At 41.2% G+C, this 18,140-nt stretch overlaps 1 protein-coding gene across 10 annotated transcripts in view; it reads left to right on the top strand.

The window, feature by feature from the left end:
- The window catches only part of FGF13 (fibroblast growth factor 13), a 384,330-nt gene that overhangs the window by 214,518 nt on the left and 151,672 nt on the right, over positions 1 to 18,140 (top strand). For 6 of the 10 annotated variants that reach the window (XM_073358426.1, XM_073358428.1, XM_073358429.1 and 3 more), the window contains one exon: positions 7,481 to 7,648. The exons of 3 other annotated variants lie outside the window; for them this stretch is intronic. In XM_073358426.1, the coding sequence (XP_073214527.1) occupies positions 7,481 to 7,648 (168 nt within the window). Of the gene's footprint in view, positions 1 to 7,480; positions 7,649 to 9,029; positions 9,064 to 18,140 lie in introns of those variants that run through there. One more of the 10 variants, XM_073358434.1, reaches the window with a different exon arrangement.

An 18,140-nucleotide genomic window follows, 5' to 3' on the forward strand; every position in this document is an offset into this window, starting at 1 on the left:
TATTTGAAGGAGTAAATAATGCTTTTTTGCCACACCATTCATGACTTACAGACCTCTATTCTATCCCTGCTTAGTAGTCTCATTCCAAGATGAACAACCCCAGTCCTTTTAGTTTCTCCTTATATGGAAGCTGTCCCATACCCTTCATCATTTTTGTTGCCTTTCTCAGTATTTTTTCCATTCTAATCTATCTTCTTTTGAGATGGAGTGACCAGAACTGCACGCAGTATTCAAGGTATGGGCATACCCTGGATTTATAGAGTGGCATTATATTTACTTGTTTATAATCTATCCCTTTCCTAATGGTTCGTAACATTCTGTTGTCTTTTTTGACTACTCCTGCACAATGACTCCAAGATCTTTCTTGAGCTGTAACAGCTAATTTAGATCCCAGCATTTTGTATATCTAATAGAATTATGTTTATATATATATATATATATAGTGGAGATTAGGTTTTCCAATGTGCAAATCCACATTAAATTTCATCTGCCGTTGTGTTGCCCAGGCGCATCCAGGTTTGTGAGGTTTCCTTTGTAACTCTTCGCAGTCTGCTTTGGACTTAACCATCCTGAGTAATTTTGCATCATCCAAAAACTTTGTCACCTCACTGTTTATTTCTTTTCCCAGATCGTTTATGAATATGTTGAACAACACAGGTCCTAGCACAGATCCTTGGGGGAACCCACTGTTTACCTCTCTGCATTCTGAAATGATCATTTATTCCTACTGTTTCCTATTTTTTAACCTGTTCCTGATCCATGAGAGAACCTTCCCTTGTATCCCATGACTGCTTACTTTGCTTAAGAGCCTTTGATGAGGGACCTTGTCAAAGGCTTTTAGAAAGTCCAAGTACTTTCTGGATCACTCTTGTCCATATATCTATTGGCCCCCCTCAAAGAATTCTTATAGATTGGTAATGCATGATTTCCCTTTACAAAAGCTGTGTTGACTCTTCCCCCAACAAATGGTGTTCATCTATGTGTCTGATCATTCTATTCTTTACTCTAGTTTCAACCAATTTGCCTGATAATGAAGTTGCACTTACCAGCCTGTAATAGCCAGGATTGCCGCTGGAGCTGTTTCAAAAAATTGCTGTCACTTTAGCTATCCTCCTGTTATCTGGTAGAGAAGCTGATTTAAGTGATAGGTTACGTACCACAGGTTCTGCAATTTCATATTTGAGTTCCTTCAGAACTCTTATATTTCCCATTGTATTTTTTAAAGATTTCATTCAATCATACTTTAACGATTCTAGACCTTATTCTACCTTCTCTTTTCTGTTTTCGCTCTTTCTCTCTCTCTCATTTTCCTGATATTCTCTCACATCTACACATGTTAAGAAGGCAAGAAAACGAGTGGAAGACGGCAATGATGTTTAGTGTTTTGCTTCCTCATCCGTAAAATGGAGATGATGAAACTGAGCTGCTTGTGAAGTGCTTTGAGATCTACTGATGAAAAGTGCTAAATAAGGACTAGGTATTATTATTACTGAGCCAAGACCATAGTTTTCCTGGGACACCAGGAGGAATAATGTCCTGCAGACAAAAAGCAAGAGGGTGTCAATACCTTGAGCCTTACTACATTCAAAACTGCTGTAAGCAATCAAAAGAAAGAGAACCTCAAGAAGGAGGTAATTCATGTGTCAGGTCACCTAGGAAGGGAAGTCAAAGTACAGCTAACACAGAGAAGGACAAAATAATGTCAAATGTATAGTACCAAGACTGGACAGTTTCCTGGCAAGTATGTCAGGGCTGGGGAGATTGCCTTTTCCAGGATATTAAATCTTTGCAAGTGGCCAAAGATACAATGTCTTTTTTTACTCTATGGTACCTTGAGCTTTGTGGTTACAGAGTTAGAGGTATCTCTGGGTAAAACTGGTAGCCAGCTAAAGGTAAAACAGGCCATAGATTTAAGGTGTGCAGCTGCAGTTTCCTTACTGTAGCAAAAGCATGCTTTCTTGTCAATTTTATCCAGCACAGAATTATGGGGGAAGACTAGCTCAGTCAAAATAGTAGCCAAGGCTTTGAAAACTATGGAAAGATTCATAGTCTAGTGAACATTGGTGTTACAAAGTCTAGACATTTTAGGTGGGACTATTCTGACTCTGAAGTAATGGGACATAAATAAAAAATGCCGGAGTTTTAGCTAGTGCCTTATTTAATGCCAATGTGTTCGAGCAAATCTCAAGAAGGATTCTGATGGAAGCGTACTTGTCCCTGACTGCTTTAATTTCACTCCATGGCTGAGGGAGGAGGGAAACTTTTTCTTACTGGCTTTTTGCCATCAGGGGGTTTTAAAATAAAAAGCCGAGGGATGTGGCACCAAGTGATATTATGTTTACCTAGTTGAATTTTTTGCCTTGGGAAGTATATGGGTAACCGCAGCTCTTTTATGCTAACTGCTTAATAAATGGCTTTTGTGGGCATGCTCTTTATCCACAGTTGCTGCATTATTTTTGTGCAGTTACATTAACTTAGGCCATTATTAACCAGCCTGTTCTTTAAAACAACCCCACTCAGCATTTCTTTAGCACCGTGCACCTGAGGATCTCCAAGGACTTGACAAACATTGATTTAGCCTTGCCATGGCTCTGTGCGGTATGCAGGGTAAGAGGTGTTGTCCTTGTTTTACAGATGGGGAAACAGAGGCAAAGAGGGAACATAGGACTTGCCTTTGGACACAAAGCGAGTCAAGGAAAATAGTTACACAACTGTAATAGCACAGTGCCTATGCAGACATACTACTCTAGAGCATGCTCTCCGCTTGGGAACCATAGCAAGGGGCGGTGGAGAGCCTTATTACACTGCGGGGGTGAGGGGTGTTGGGGAACACTGGGAGGCATTCTGCCTCCAAGAAACTGAGTTTAATCCATTTAATTTCTAGTGTGATCATTAGACACTTCAGTTGTAGATCTGTAATCAGTCTTCACCAACTGCTGGAAATACGACTAAGACTTTCAGTTCTCTCACCACCTTCGCTTGGGGTACAGGGTTGTTTTCTGTGTCTGTGTGTGTGTGTGGTCAACTATCCCAACATTATGCACAACATTACATAGGCTCAGTGTTGTAGGTTTATTTCCCCATTGCGTTTGTTGAGAATACATGTCCCATATTTTCCTCCTTCCTGACTCTGAGTGATGGAGTTAGTAATTTCTGGAAGGTAATCACACTAGTAGTAGTATTCTTCTGGATATGTTGTGCTATACACTTGTCCTCTTTTGGCCTGATCCAATACCCAATGAAGTCAATGGTAGCCTTTTATGCTTTGCACAGCCAGCCTAAAGATTTATCAGTTGTGTTTTGCTTTTCAATGTAGGAACACTTCAGGTGTTCAAATGGTCTTGATTTAGTAATGCCGTCTGGGTGCTCTGCTCAGAGTGGTAGAAGAATACTAGACAGGTATTTGTACAGGAGTGTAGTATATAGGAATTGGGGAGTATTGCTTTAAATAGTTTCTGAGCCTCTAGCATCTTCTGTGTTTCAAAACCCTTCCAGTGCACTCAAGTGCATGTGTAACTAGGCCCACTTATTGACTATATTTAGTCACCGCAGTTATTTGGGTCCCACCATGCCACTGGTTTCTTCATATTGCGCTTTATTGCACAAAGAACAAAAGACACAACAAGCAGCTGCTGCTTCAGTTTGTGCCAAATGCAGTAGGCAATCCATCAGTGACTAGGGCAGCTTCAGTGATAATGAAGGTGCCTAGATTTATTTTTGTACCAAGTATTGCTGTTTGCATTAAGTTCACTCCCAGTTATCCGTTACATTCACGTTTAGGTACGGTTGGGAGTGTCAGATTGCTTAGCTTGTGAATGTCACTGAACTGCGTTTTGGCATATTTTGTGTTTTTGTTCCTCCCACCTCCCATGATTGACCTGATGGGTTCAGCTAGTATTTTCTAGTTGGTTTTTCCTGTTAGTGAACTTATTTTGAGGTTCTGCTGCTGAGAGATTTTCCTCTAATTTTCTGTTTGTGCTTATATCCTTCACAAAGCACACCGAATAATCACTGTAGGGTGGTGCTCCTCTATATTTAGTCCTTCATCAAACAGTGGATTTGATCAGTTTCTGCAAGCTCCTTGCATTAGACTGTGCTGTTCAACATTTCGCAGTAATTGGCGCATCTGGGCAGTAATTGAGGTCCTTTACTTGAGTCTGTATCTTTCCTTTCGGTGGCTCCCTTAAGTTGTATGACTTGTGTGTATTACATCATGAAATAGGAGACAGTAATGTTTTTCTAGTTCTATAATAAATTCTATGTTTGACTTTAGGCCATTCATCATGTTAAGAAAAGGTTTAACTAATGCTTTCAAAATGATGGCACTGATTGTCACTCATACATCATTCAGCATTAAAATTTTATTCAAATTTGTTTCTAAGACTGACCCCGGATGTTAATGATCTAATGATTCCTACCATGCGAAGCATAATGACAAAGTCCAATTAGATCTTTTGACCCAGAGCCTTTCTTGTAAATTGACATAATGCACCTACTTCCAGTGACTGCACTGCACCTAGGCTGATTTCCACCAGCTGAGGATTTGGACCTTAATTTCTCTATTTAAATTTAAATTAACTGAAAATAAATGTGTTTTGGTGAAGACAAATGGAAAGACTAGGGGATTGATAATACCTGTATTCTTAGTTCCCCAGGTCTGTGATGAGTTTGGACTGATCAAAAGTGATTCTCTGACAACTGTTTTTGTGTTTCTGTAAGAATTAGTAGATAGAGCATCCCAGCCCCGGTTTAAATTGATATGTCCACTGGCAATGTCCATTGATAATTAACTGGCCCTTTCGTTTGGGCTTCTCAGAGGTCATGCACCAAACTGATGGGGGTGGGGAGGAAGCATCTGCTGCTGCTGCTTATACGGTATCTATTCTGCGTATCATAATTTTGAAATTAATGGAATCCATCTTAAAAGCTGATTGGCTGGTGTTTGGTTTTTTGTGTTTCTGGGAGTGTCCTGAGCATTTAAAACAAAAGCCCCACACTTAACCAAGTAACCAGGTCAGTACACGGGGAAGAATAAGTCTACCCCATCTCTCCAGCTTTGTTACCAGAGTACCTCTGCTCTACCCCATTGAAAGTACCTACTCACCCACTCCCCTTGCCATTGGCAAATCTTCTTGCTCGCTTGTTGAAAGCAGTGTAAGCTGTTCTCCTGCCCAATTCTCCTTTCTTGCAGCCAGCAAACCTCTCACCTTGGTCACCTTGCCAGCAACAGGCCTCCCTCCTGGCCAATGCTTCCATCTACCAATAGCTAGTTGCTCTGCCTTATTTGCAGTAACTAGCCAGTTTGCTTCCTCTCTGTACAAATGTAGGGCCCAATACTGCAAGATGGTAAGCACCTTATATGCTATGTTGAGCTCCTTCATCTTATCTGGAAGCTAAGATCTCTCTGCATCCCTCCAAAGAGGCTCAGCATCTTGCAGGATCAGGCCCACTCCGCATCTCCTGCCCCAGGCTGCTGATATAACAGCAGGGTATGTCTTGCTGCTGATCAGCTGGCTGGCTATTTGACGGTAGCATGTGCATCTCACGTCCCTCCTGGCTAATAACGTTCAACAGCCACACGCTGTATCTTTTATTTTTGTAAATGTCACAGTGATCATCATCTGGTCACGGCACCATTGACGTCAATAGCATTGCACGCAGGTCGCTTGCCACCTTACAAAAATTTTTGTTCTAGTAGCAAAATTCTAGCAATAGCAATTTCTGCGCAGCATTTCCTGCGGAGAAACAGCCAGCTGGCGCTATTGGCCTTCGACACCTCTTGGACCTCCAGCTCCTCACCGCCAGTGATTACTTCTAGAAATTGCCCCACAGCTCCGGTGCTGTCAACTTGGTCTCTTTCACGCACACACAACCCCTTTAAATAAAGCCAAATCAAAACAAGGATGGTTAAGAGAGCAATTATCCAGCAGTCCAGACCCTGCGCTCCAATGACCCTGCTGCTCTTTTCAGATGAGTTATATTTTCCTAATAAGTTCATGAATCACTTTTAGTGGTACTTTCTCTGGATTATATGTGTATGTAACTGATGCTGCCTCTTATCTAATGAAGCAACAGCAGTCTAGCTGCAAGGCCTTTCCTGGGGATTAATGAACACTTGAAAGAAGGTGATTGCTCATCGTGCAACCCAAGACCACTAGCCATAGCCTCGTTACTTATCCCCAAGGAATGACTAGCACTAAAGTCCTTGCTTTCATTTATGGTTTAAGATGTCAACAATAAGGCAAGTGGGTTGTTTTTAGTGGGTGATGCAATTCCACTTGCTATCTATAAGGAGCTAATTAAAAATGAAAGCACATTAGCCAGTCGAATTGCTTGGATCGTCTGTCTAGACTCCAGACAGTGTATGATCTCATGTCTTGCTTGTGTATTTGCACTGTTTGTTCAGCATAGCATGTATGCTGTTAATTTTCTGGTCTCTGGGATTTTTTCTTTCAGGTATTAGGTTGAGGTTCTACAATCCACATCTTCAGCTGAGGTCTTATACTTCTCTAGACAGTCACAAATATCTAACTAGGATGATAAACTCTCTTAACAATTAGATAGCCACTGCTCCTGAAAAAGGTCTGCATTTTAAGGCCAAAATCCCAAGACCATTGCATTTCTAGGTGAGGAGTGATTTCTAGAAGCATTTCTATGGCTTCTTTAGCTAATAGAATAGCATTTTGACCCTCTAGCGATGTAACATCGTCAATGATTCAAAAGCTAGCTATTTCTGTGTGTCATAACTTACTGCTTAATATAATGATTCGATCTGAGAAAACAATTCCAAAGATATGCCATCTGTAGTATCAACAGGAATATTGATTTAAAAGGACAACTGGAAAAGCCATAGCAAAATTAACATGCACTCTTTGTGCTTCAACTTTTTTATCCATTTGACGGTGATAGTCCATTCATTGGATTATCATCCTTGCTGTGAGGAATTGCCTGTTGTTACTGATCCTGTTAGAGACCTCTTCTGTTGTACTGTGGGGACCAAAGAGGTGTTGGCGCTGCACTGCAGATTGGCAATGTGGCTTACTGACATTATAAACTCAAGTGCAGAATATAAAATCTGCAGGTTAGACAATGGCATGCTCTCGTTTAGTTTTTTCTTAATCTGCATGCAGAATACAGCATGGACTGCCAGAGACTGTAGGGGATTCGGAATAGATAGACTGTGTTACTTTCTGCAAGAGCTCATTATGATGGTACTTTTTCATTAGGGTGAAGATTGCATGAAACAAGATGAAGGACAAATGTTTATGAGAAGTGTTGTTTTATCAAAGTAAACTATCCCCACCCCTCTCCTCCATCACCACCACAAAACTTTTTTAATGCTTTTCATTTTCTTTTCCTCGCGACCAATGTTTCTCCCCCTTTTTCCTTCCCCCACATCACGTTATATAGTTTATATACGTCTCTAGATTTCTTTCGTTAAACTCTAACTTGAGTTCATTTTGTTATGTGGTGACCACAGTTATGGATGACGCTCCCCCTGGCACACAGGAGTACATTATGTTACGGCAAGATTCCATCCAATCTGCGGAATTAAAGAAAAAAGAGTCCCCTTTTCGTGCTAAGTGTCACGAAATCTTCTGCTGCCCACTGAAGCAAGTGCACCTCAAAGAGAACACAGAGCCGGAAGGTTTGTGCACTATGGATCCATGTTTTGTTTGTTATGATTACTTTTATTTTTAATGTACGTGTCCCTCTAGTGTGCTGTGTGTTTTTCAGCCTGTGTCAATATAGTGCAACTGACACAGGAAGCGTTATGCGCTTCATGTCCCCCTTTGCTTGCCTGTTAATGTCTGATATGGTCTATCATGGGACACTGTATAATATAAACCATATACAGTATTCTAGACAAGAAGTAAGATTGTGCTGCTTTTCTCAAATAAAGTTTGTTTATTTCAGCTCTCATCATTACACTGCCCTTTTTTGGCTGCCAAAAGTTGCTTGCTACTCGAAACAGCATCAATCCCGAGTCAGTTTCTCGCCCGGACATTTCTGAAGCTGCACTCTGCTGAAACTAACGGCACTCAGAACCAGATTCCCCTTGTCCCCAGCCCCTTCCACCCCATAAGGCTTCTGCATACTGCTGCAGGAATGCTCATAACAGCTGTAGTTCAGTGAAGCAGGATAACACGTTGTATGTAATGCACGCCCCGTTGCATTTTGAGAAAATGAAATGCATGCCTAGAGGAAACTGAGTCGAATATTTTCCTTTTCAGATAAAGTAAAGGTATGGACAAATCTACCTGTTGTTCATTAAAGTAAAACTATTAAGAAGTTTGTCTCTTTCACGTGTTGCGGTAGCATGTAAGATGAAGCTATCTTTTAAAGATGTCATTATATTTAACATTTTTTGTCTTGTTCTTCTGTATGTGTTTTTCATTACTGCCTCAAATCCCACCTGGTAAGCCTCCCACTTTTTGTATAAGCTTCAGTGTATGGAACTAACTGCCATGATGAATAATGTCGCTCCTACTTAGGGCTGGATCCTGTTTTGGTTGAGTTTCACTAGCAATGTAAAAGCAAATAGGTTTGAGCCCTTAGTCAAATCTGACCTGTATTAGTCTGTATTTAATGATGGCCACTGCTGCTGCAATTGTTGAGCTGCTACTATTAGCACCCAAATATTTCATTCAGCTGCAGGCTGCTTCCACGTGGTGCATGAATAATGCTCGCACCAGTGTTAGAAGAAGACTTCTCTCCGTCACTAAGTGCTGTTCTACCAGAAGTGGTACCCTTACTAATATCACATGGTGGGCCATTCAAAAATGTACCACGTGAAGCAAAACCTGCTGTAAGAGGAGGGGGAAAGGGGTTATTTCTCTCAGAATGTGACTTTTAAAAAATCAGGTTTCGAAACACTGAACTCAATTCTCCTCCTTCGAGGCACATTGTGCGTTTCTTCTTTGTCCATACTCAGATCTCCTGTTGACGTCAGTGAGAGTTTTGCTTGTTTAGAAACTGGAAGGATTTGGCCATTTGAGTGCAATTTCTAATGAGAACCTGAGTTCCTACGAAGTGACTGGTTCATGGCTGTGAACGTTTTCAGTGAGTAAATCAGTAATTTACACTGACAGAGATCAGTAGAAAACGTATATATGGTGGTGGTGTACCTTGATTACTGTCTGCTACAAAGGGGCTGAGCCCTATGGAAGCCTGGTGTAGGTGGAGATTAAGTCACTGCACACCTGCCACAAGAAGCTTGCAGCCTCGGGCCCTAAGTGAAGACCCAAAGAGTGAAAATTGTGCCTTACTTTTGACTGAAAGCTAACTGTTGCTGTTACTAATTCTCCACCGTTTGGGATACTTTTTCTCTCTTATAACAGCTGTGCAAGTCCTTTCCCACAACATGCGGTATCATTAGATTGTTCTCCCTGAAAATCTATAGTATGAAAAGAGAAAGGCCTTTCATCTTTTGTTGCATTATGAAAGGATTAATGTCTTTTTTTAATTCCCTCTGCCCCCTGAGTTTTGCATTCATAATTATCAGACAAGGCACAACTGTATTGGCTAACCCACAACCCTGAAGAGGATCTGTATTTCAAAGGGATATCATATCCATGGACTTTTGGGAGGTGACTTCTACTGTTGCATGGCTTACGTGTTTTTTATGAAAGACATTGCCTGGGTCAGAGTGAAAAATATACGTTCAAGATTTCTCTTAGCCTCTTCTGCCTCCAGAGTAGCCCAGAGCTACCGTGGTGGAGCGTCTTTCTCTTTTCAGTCTGTGAATTGGCTGGCAAGAGTGTTAGACCCCCCTCTGGGCTCTTTGTGCCATCTTCAGTGCTTTCTTGGCATAGAGCCGGAGAATCTTGAGCAGAAAGTGATGAAGTTCTGCTCTTGGTTCAAACTTGGAATACTATCATGGAAGTCAATGGAGCATCTGAAGCAAACATTAGCCCAGTAACACAGGTCCAGCAGGTAACATGTCAGATCTGCTTTCAGGCTGTCTAAAAATAAAGAATTACTCATACTGAGTTATAAAGAATATAGATTTTCTTAAAGGCACTGGAAAATGTAATTTAGTTGTTAATGGAAGAGGCTGTACAGAGCAGAGATATTAAGTTCTACAGTACAATAATATTGTCTTTCAAGAGAAATCGCAATACAGAATTAACTAAGTCACTACTGAAAAATCTCTCCAACTTGAATGTCAGCCTGTGGGTTACGTATGAAACACTGCACGGATTTGAAAGACTCTGGGAAGGATATAAAAATATACTTCCATTTTTGTTTTAATATTGCCACAGGATTGTCTAGAAAATCATAAATGCCTCTCTCAGTTCCCTCTCCCCACTTTGCACCTCCTTCTCATACCAGTATTTGAAATTAGTTAACTAATTTATGCCTTAGAATATTGACCTTATTGTTTGGGACTGGAGCTAGTTTGCTTACCAGCTGTGGGTGGTCCCAATGGGGTTCACAGTGCCAGGCATGTGATGCAGAAGGGTTGGACTGGTAATGAACATACCTGGCTCCCTGCTGACACTACATCAACTGTTTCACTCATCCAATGTACCCTGAATTCCCATAAGGCAGTTTTGGCAATGATCTTTGCCAATTATCACCAGATGAATCCAGGCATAGCACGCCACTCACTGAAACCAATTTCCTTCCCATAACGCAAATGCTGTCTTTAAAGAGCTGTTTCTCTGTTGAGGCCTAACTGTTAGTGTCTCTGTCCAAAACTAACAGCTCCTATGCACCCTTCAAGGTAGGAGAGCTATTTTCCTATTCCCAAGGAAACTCAATAGCCTTTTTCTCCCCCTGATGGCATAAGGATACAAACACCCTATCATAAGTCCACAGAGTTACCTGTATACCTGCCTCTTTCCCCTTATGTCTTCCAGCCATTCTGAATCAATGCTTCACTTAGACCTCTCTTTAGGAGAAAAAGAATTGCAGAACCTTTCAGGATAGTTTTGACAAGCCCCTGCCTCTTTGTAGGAAATATTAAACCCCATTTGATTTATGAACCATGTTGGTTTCTTTAAACGTTAACCTGCATCAGCATAATAAAGGAGTGCTGACTTGAGAAGAACAGTGGATCACAACTGTCTGCAGATAGGCATAGGAGACGCTAATCCTTTTGGCATGATATTGTCTAAGTCATTCCCATGCGGCTGTTTGTTGGCAACGGCTCCCCTCACAATGGTTGTTGTTTTTTTTAACGTAAAGACTGCGAGGAAGCTTCCCTTGACAGCCCACCTGTGACTTATTTTATGTTGCAGCTTGTTAGGAATAGTTCTATAAAAGATAAGACTCATAGATTTTAAGGCCAGAAGGGACCATCACGAAGATCTAATCTGATCTCCTGCACGTTGCAGGCCACAGGACCTCACCCACCCACTCCTGCTATAGGCCCAAAACCTCTGGATGAGTCACAGAAGTCCTCAACTCTTGATTTAAAGACTGCAGATCCCAAGGTGTGATTCAGGCCCATCTTGAGCACAACAATGCCTGTCTGTCTGGACTCTGGATCTAAGGTTCCTTCCTTGATGTCCCAAGGGCCTATGGAGTAGGTAAAAGGAGAAAAGCCAGTTTTGTTCTGCAGCCTTTTAACTTTGTTTTTCTGGATTCCTTCTCATAGTTTACAATGTCATGGATCTCTAGGAGGGCACAAATCAAGAGGAGTCAACATTATCTCTGAGTGCTGGCCCCTGGGTTTTTGTGCATTCTTCTATGCTACATTCAAGCAATAGCAAAATACAGAGCAATTTTGTAGCTTCAGTCAAGCCAGGAATATGCTACTAGCATTGGAAAGGCCATCTGAGGTACATTTTGCAACTATTTGTTCTCTTAAATAGTTTAAACATAAGCTGCTGCTATCTTTACAAAACATGGTCACATAAAGAGAAGTCTGCTTCTGGGAAACTAATTTGAGTTGTGTTAGTACAGAGGCTATGAGAGAGTTTTTAAAAAAAAAACCCACCATTGGTTAGTCACAGTCCTATAATCCAAGAGTTTGGCCTCTTGCCCAAAGTTCTGTTTTCATGTGATTTTTTTTTTTTTTTTTTTTGTAACATTCAGCCTTCCTCAGGGCATACATAACCTTTTTACATGAAAAAGCAAACAAGCATGGCAAAGTCTGGACTGAAACAAAAAATCTGTGATAGCAGCTCATAATGAGGTATGGCAGCTCTCATCAGCCAACAGGAAACCTGATTAGATAGAAAGTGTTAAGGAGATGCTTGTTGCATATTAGCATCCATGCTTGCCCTTGATACTGGCTGGGTTCCTTTGTGCCTAGAAATAGAATGACTGACACCACAACCACTGCTTCTCCCAAGGGGGAGGAGAAAGGTAGGACATCTGGACAAATTGTCAGACAGATGGTCTGTTTTGTCCCCATTTTGTCACCAAAGGCAACGCCTGTGTCTTCAGTTGGTCACACTGAATGTCCCTTTCAACGTTCACAGCACTGTGTGACTATTGATAGTACTGGTGGGTGTGTAATTAAAGGTGCCAACTTTCTTCTCAAAAAATCAGTCCTATGAATCCAGTTCTGTGGTTTAATTATATTAATACCTGTGTAAATTAGTGGAGAATAAGGAGAGAGGGCGGAAGAATTTATTTCTCAAGATGTGTTTGAGATTGTGGAAAGCTTGAGGTCTTTAAACTAGCAAGTACACATTTTACACTAATAGAAACAGCTCCTCAATAAGTCTCTGTGGTCCCTCTGGTGAATAATAGAGATGGGCCCAAACTGCAAAATATGGATTGGGTCCTGATCTCACCCCAAAGATGTTTGGATGTAGGGTTCAATTTATCCCATTGTATAATTCCCAGCTATGAAGTTTGGATACCGAATTCAAGGGTATTCAGAGCTGGGGATTTGGTTCCAACCCCTTTCTCGTAAATAATTACGACTCATAATCTTCCAGAATGACTTCTACTTTTAAAAGGAATGAATGAAAAAAACAGTGGGCCAGGTTCACCAAAGCTCTCACAGGCAGATGGAACTGATCCCTTGTTGCAGCAGCTAAGCTGTCTGCACTGGAGAAGTGATTCAACCCGTGGGCGGGCAGGCAGTATCACCCCCATTACCTGTGTTAGGGGACCAGGCCATGAAGTGTTGCTTTAATTCCTGCAAGGAGCCCCACCCATCCAGTGTCACTCACTTCTCTGGCTCCACATCTACATTTCCCCCTCCCCTCTTCCTAGGGTAGGGGAAGTTCTAGCCAACATGGGTGTTTCTGTTTTGTTCGTTTTTCACAGCCCGATTTCCCACTGCCTGGGAAAAAGCAGTGTAGATTCTGGGCTGAACTGTGCCCAATTTAATGTCATTGAAGGTCCAAACCCTACATGGTCGTTTGTGGCTGTGGGGACATATTTAATGAGGAAGGATGGTCCAGTGATTAGGACATTAGCCTAAGAGCTGAGAGACCCTATTTCACATCTGTGCTCTGCCACAGACTTTCTGTGTGACCTTGGGCAAGTCCCTTAGCCCAGGGGTTCTCAAACTGGGGGTCGGAACCCCTCAGGGGGTCATGAGGTTATTACATGGGGGGTTATGCACTGTCAGCCTCCACCCTAAACCCCGCTTTGCCTCCAGCATTTATAATGGTGTTAAATATATTAAAAAGTGTTTTTAATTTACAAGGGGGGTCACATTCAGAGGCTCGCTATGTGAAAGGGGTCACCAGTACAAAAGTTTGAGAACCACTGATTTAGCCTCTCTGTGCCTCAGTTCCCCATCTGTACAATGGGGATAATAGCACTGCTCTTCCTCACCAGGGTGTTTTGAGGATAAGTGCATCAAAACTGTGCTGTGTTCAGATACTACACTGATGAGCCTCTATAAGTACCTTGAATAGATAGCGTATGATCTAAAAGTGGTGGCAGAGACCAAAAAGCCAAAGTAGAGAAAGCTAGAGCTGATTACTTTTTCCGGACACAAAAGGGCACAACTGATTAAATCACAGTCTCTAACCTTATGTCTCAGAGGTTGGCGTATGTGTGAAGATGTTTCATTCATATTTATATTGAGTATTTAAAAAGAAAAGAAAACCACAAGCCAAGAACAGCACCAGCGGCTCAGTCTTGCCAGGTGCCGAGCACTCCTGCTCCGAGCAATCAAGGTTCTTAAGCACGTGATTAACTTTAAACAGAGGAATACTCCCATGGGATTCAGAAGGGAAGGCATGGGTTCAATGAGCTTGTAACTGAATGTGGTCTATGAAAACAACCAGGGCCAGGCTCTGATTCCAGTGCAAATCCAGAGTAACTCTACTGACCTATCAATGAGATCAGAATTTCCCTGAGCCCCTTTCTTCCTCTTACTCTATTTTAGGTACTTACATGGCCCCCATTACCCTAGGACCTATCCCTGTATAGTATGTAAGGGGTGGAGTGTTACAGATGGGAAGGAGGCACAGAAGGACCAAGTCACTTGCCCAGGCTATGGTAGAGGGGGGAATTGAATCCATGTCTCCCAAATTAATGCCTTAACCACTCCACCGTTCTTCTTATTAGGTGTTGTAAGATGTTAACAGCTCATCAGGAAGAAATTACATAGCTATGCTATACAATGCTGTTCTCCACTGCCCCTTTCCCTTTGCCTACTTGTCTACCTCCCTGAAAAATATGTTTTAAGGTGTAAAATATCTAACTAAATCTTTGATAGCTTGCAGCCCCCATCTAGAAACCAGCCATTTTTAACATGGGGGTGGGGATGAATTAGGGAATAACCTGCTTGTAAGTATATCACTAGCATAAGAGTTTTCACTTCACTTCAGGACTTCAGTTACTCAGCCAGAGGTGTTAGGCCTGTTACAGGAATGGATGGGTGAGTTTCTGTGGCCTGTGATATGCCGGAGGTCAGACTAGATGATCATGATGGTCCCTTCTGGCCTTGAAGTCTATGAAGCTATAAAATATTCCCAACAGCAAGCATGATGGGGACAGTGGGAGGAAAGCCATTTAAGATGTTGTGAATCAATTCAATGCCTGAATCCACACACGCATACCACATCACAGCGAGGCTCTTCAGGGTCACCTGGGAATTGCATTTGCTCAGCTTTTCAGAGGCTCCGAGATGGGTGTTTCTCCCACAACTGTCACTCCTGCCCCTGTTAACAGGATGGACCATATTTACTTGGCTAACTCCCGCCAGCTGACAGCTCTGTCCCATATCGCTCTCTAACAATCGGCTTTGTGCAGTGGTATTGGCCCAGAATGGAGCTATGCTGATTTACAGCAGCTGAGATGTGGCCCATAAAGCACCTTAAAAGCAGGTTTCCAACTGGAAAAATCTCTCTCACACTCAGGTTACTTTCAGCATTGAGAAAATGTACCTTTTTAATGAATATTCCTCAGGCTTAAATCTGTGAAATGAATAAGGCTAAAAGAAGTAAAGGCAAGAAATATAAAGAATAAAGTATCTTTGGTAGAATATTCCCATGACGGAATTTCTCGCATGCTCTCTCATGAAACAACATCAGTAATAATGCTTCCTCCAACCTGCTTTGACTAACAACTAGCTCTCCAGTGGAGCAGATAAAGGGAACTAACCCTTTGCTATCCAGTGCTGATTGACTGAAACAATACTTGCTCCCCTCCAATCCCTGAACAAACATCTCTCAGGAAATGTAGGTTATATTTACTACAGAGCATGACCTTTGATTGAGTCTTCCTGAATTCAGCATCCCCTTTGAAGGGCATTCTTAACATTTTTGACTTCCAGAGGTTCTTTTTCTTTGATGCAAAAGGGTTTCCTAACCACTCGAAAAGTCACTCACCCTTTATCATAAGTCAAGGTTTCACAGCTCACACAGACTAGCTTTACCTAGGAGACCTTGTTGGTTTAATAATAATAATAATAATTAATAATAACAGTATTAAACAAAAAAAAGACTCCATTCTATTGAAAATGGTACATGAAAAGTTGAGGAGCCTTAGTGACAGTGTTCTAACTCCAGCCTTCCCCCATCCCCCCGCCCCTCGCAGCTGCATGTAGCAAATGGAAAACTATGTGGGCTATTGAACAAACTCTGAATTTTCCTAGTGGAACAATGTAAAGATGCTTCTGTATGTATAATGTATTGGGTAAATTCACACTCGTAGGCATCCTAGCCAGCAAAGTTGTAATGGTACAAGGAGCAGTCTTAGGTCTTCCTTAAAAGAGAGTACATTTTAATTCACCAGCCCCTGCTATCGCCACATAATGGCTGTTTTACATATGCCTCTTCACTCTGTATTCTCACTGAAACAATTCTTTTAACTTCTATGCCCTTCATTGCTGTGTGGTGTTGTCTTGGAATAAATATTCATTGCAGAGCCACGGCCTTACGCTTAGCACTTCTGAAGTAGAATGTTTTGAACAAATGATTCACATTGACAGCACGCTCACTGATCTCATTTTAAAAATGGCTTGGTCTGCAAACAGCACCCTTTCAACAGAGGAAAGTTCTCAGGTTCGTTGCTCCTTCATTCTATAATCCCCCTGGGAAAGTGTCAGTCTTTGGTTTTAGCTGCTAAAAACAGAGAGGAAGCTCTTATTAATAACAAACATTCTTCTTAGTATCTTATTCAGCGACATGGCCCGATATCATCATTACACAGCCCTTGATTAGCAATAGTGTCTTTACTGTTGATATGTAAATATTAGGGCTGTCAAGCGATTAAAAAAATTACTGTGATTACTGCGCTGTTAAACAGTTACAGAATACCATTTATTTAAATATTTTTGGATGTTTTCTACATTTTCAAATATATTGATTTCAATTACAACACAGAATACAAAGTGTAGAGTACTCACTTTATATTTATTTTTTATTACAAATATTTGCACTATAAAAAACAAAAGAAATAGTATTTTTCAGTTCACCTAATAGAGGTACTCTAGTGCAATCTCTTTATCATGTGAAGGTTGAACTTACAAATGTAGAATTCGGAACAAAAAAATAACTTCATTCAGAAATAAAACAATGTAAAACTTTAGAGCCTACAAGTCCAATCGGTCCTATTTCTTGTTCAGCCAATTGCTCAGTCAAACAAGTTTGTTTACATTTGCAGGGAATAATGCTGCATGCTTCTTGTTTACAATGTCCCCTGAAAGTGAGAACAGGCATTCTCATGGCACTGTTGTAGCCGGCGTCGCGAGATATTTACATGTCAGATGTGCTAAAGATTCATAGGTCCCTTGATGCTTCAGCCACCATTCCAGAGGACACGCGTCTATGCTGATGACAGTTTCTGCTCGATAACAATCCAAAGCAGTGCGGACTGACGCATGTTCATTTTCATTATCTGAGTCAGATACCACCAGTAGAAGGTTGATTTTCTTTTTTGGTGGTTCAGGATCTGTAGTTTCTGCATCAGAGTGTTGCTCTTTTAAGACTTCTGAAAGCATGCTCCACACCTCGTCCTTCTCAGATTTTGGAAAGCACTTCAGATTCTTAAATCTTGGGTGGAGTGCTATAGCTATGTTTAGAAATTACACATCAGTACCTTCTTTGTATTTTGTCAGATTTGAAGTGAAAGTGTTCTTAAAATGAACAACATGTGCTGGGTCATCATCCAAGACGGCTGTAACGTGAAATATATGGCAGAATGGGGGTAAAACAGAGCAGGGGACATACAATTCTCCCCCAAGGAGTTCAGTCACAAATTTAATTAACACATTTATTTTTTTAACAAGTGTCATCAGCATGGTATCATGTCCTCTGGAACGATGGCTGAAGCATGAAGAGGCATGTGACTCTTTTGTACATCTGGTACATAAATACCTTGCGACAACTGCTATTGCCAGGCAAAAGCCTGTTCTCACTTTCAGGTGATACTGTAATTAAGAAGTGGGCAACATTATATCCCATAAATGTAAACAAACTTGTTTCTCTTAGCAATTGGCTGAACAAGAAGGACTGAGTGGACGTGTAGGCTCTAAAGTTTTACATTGTTTTGTTTTTGAGTGCAGTTATGTTACCAAAAACATTACATTTGTAAGTTGCACTTTCATGTTAGAGATTGCATTACAGAATTAAAAAATGCTATTTCTTTTGTTTATCATTTTTACTGTGCAAATATTAGTAACCAAAAATAATATAAAGTGAGCACTGTACACTTTGTATTCTGTGTTGCAATTGAAATTGATATATTTGAAAATGTAGAAAAACAGCCAAAAA

Source organism: Lepidochelys kempii, chromosome 9 (genome assembly GCF_965140265.1).
Source record: "Lepidochelys kempii isolate rLepKem1 chromosome 9, rLepKem1.hap2, whole genome shotgun sequence".
NCBI lineage: Eukaryota > Metazoa > Chordata > Testudines > Cheloniidae > Lepidochelys > Lepidochelys kempii.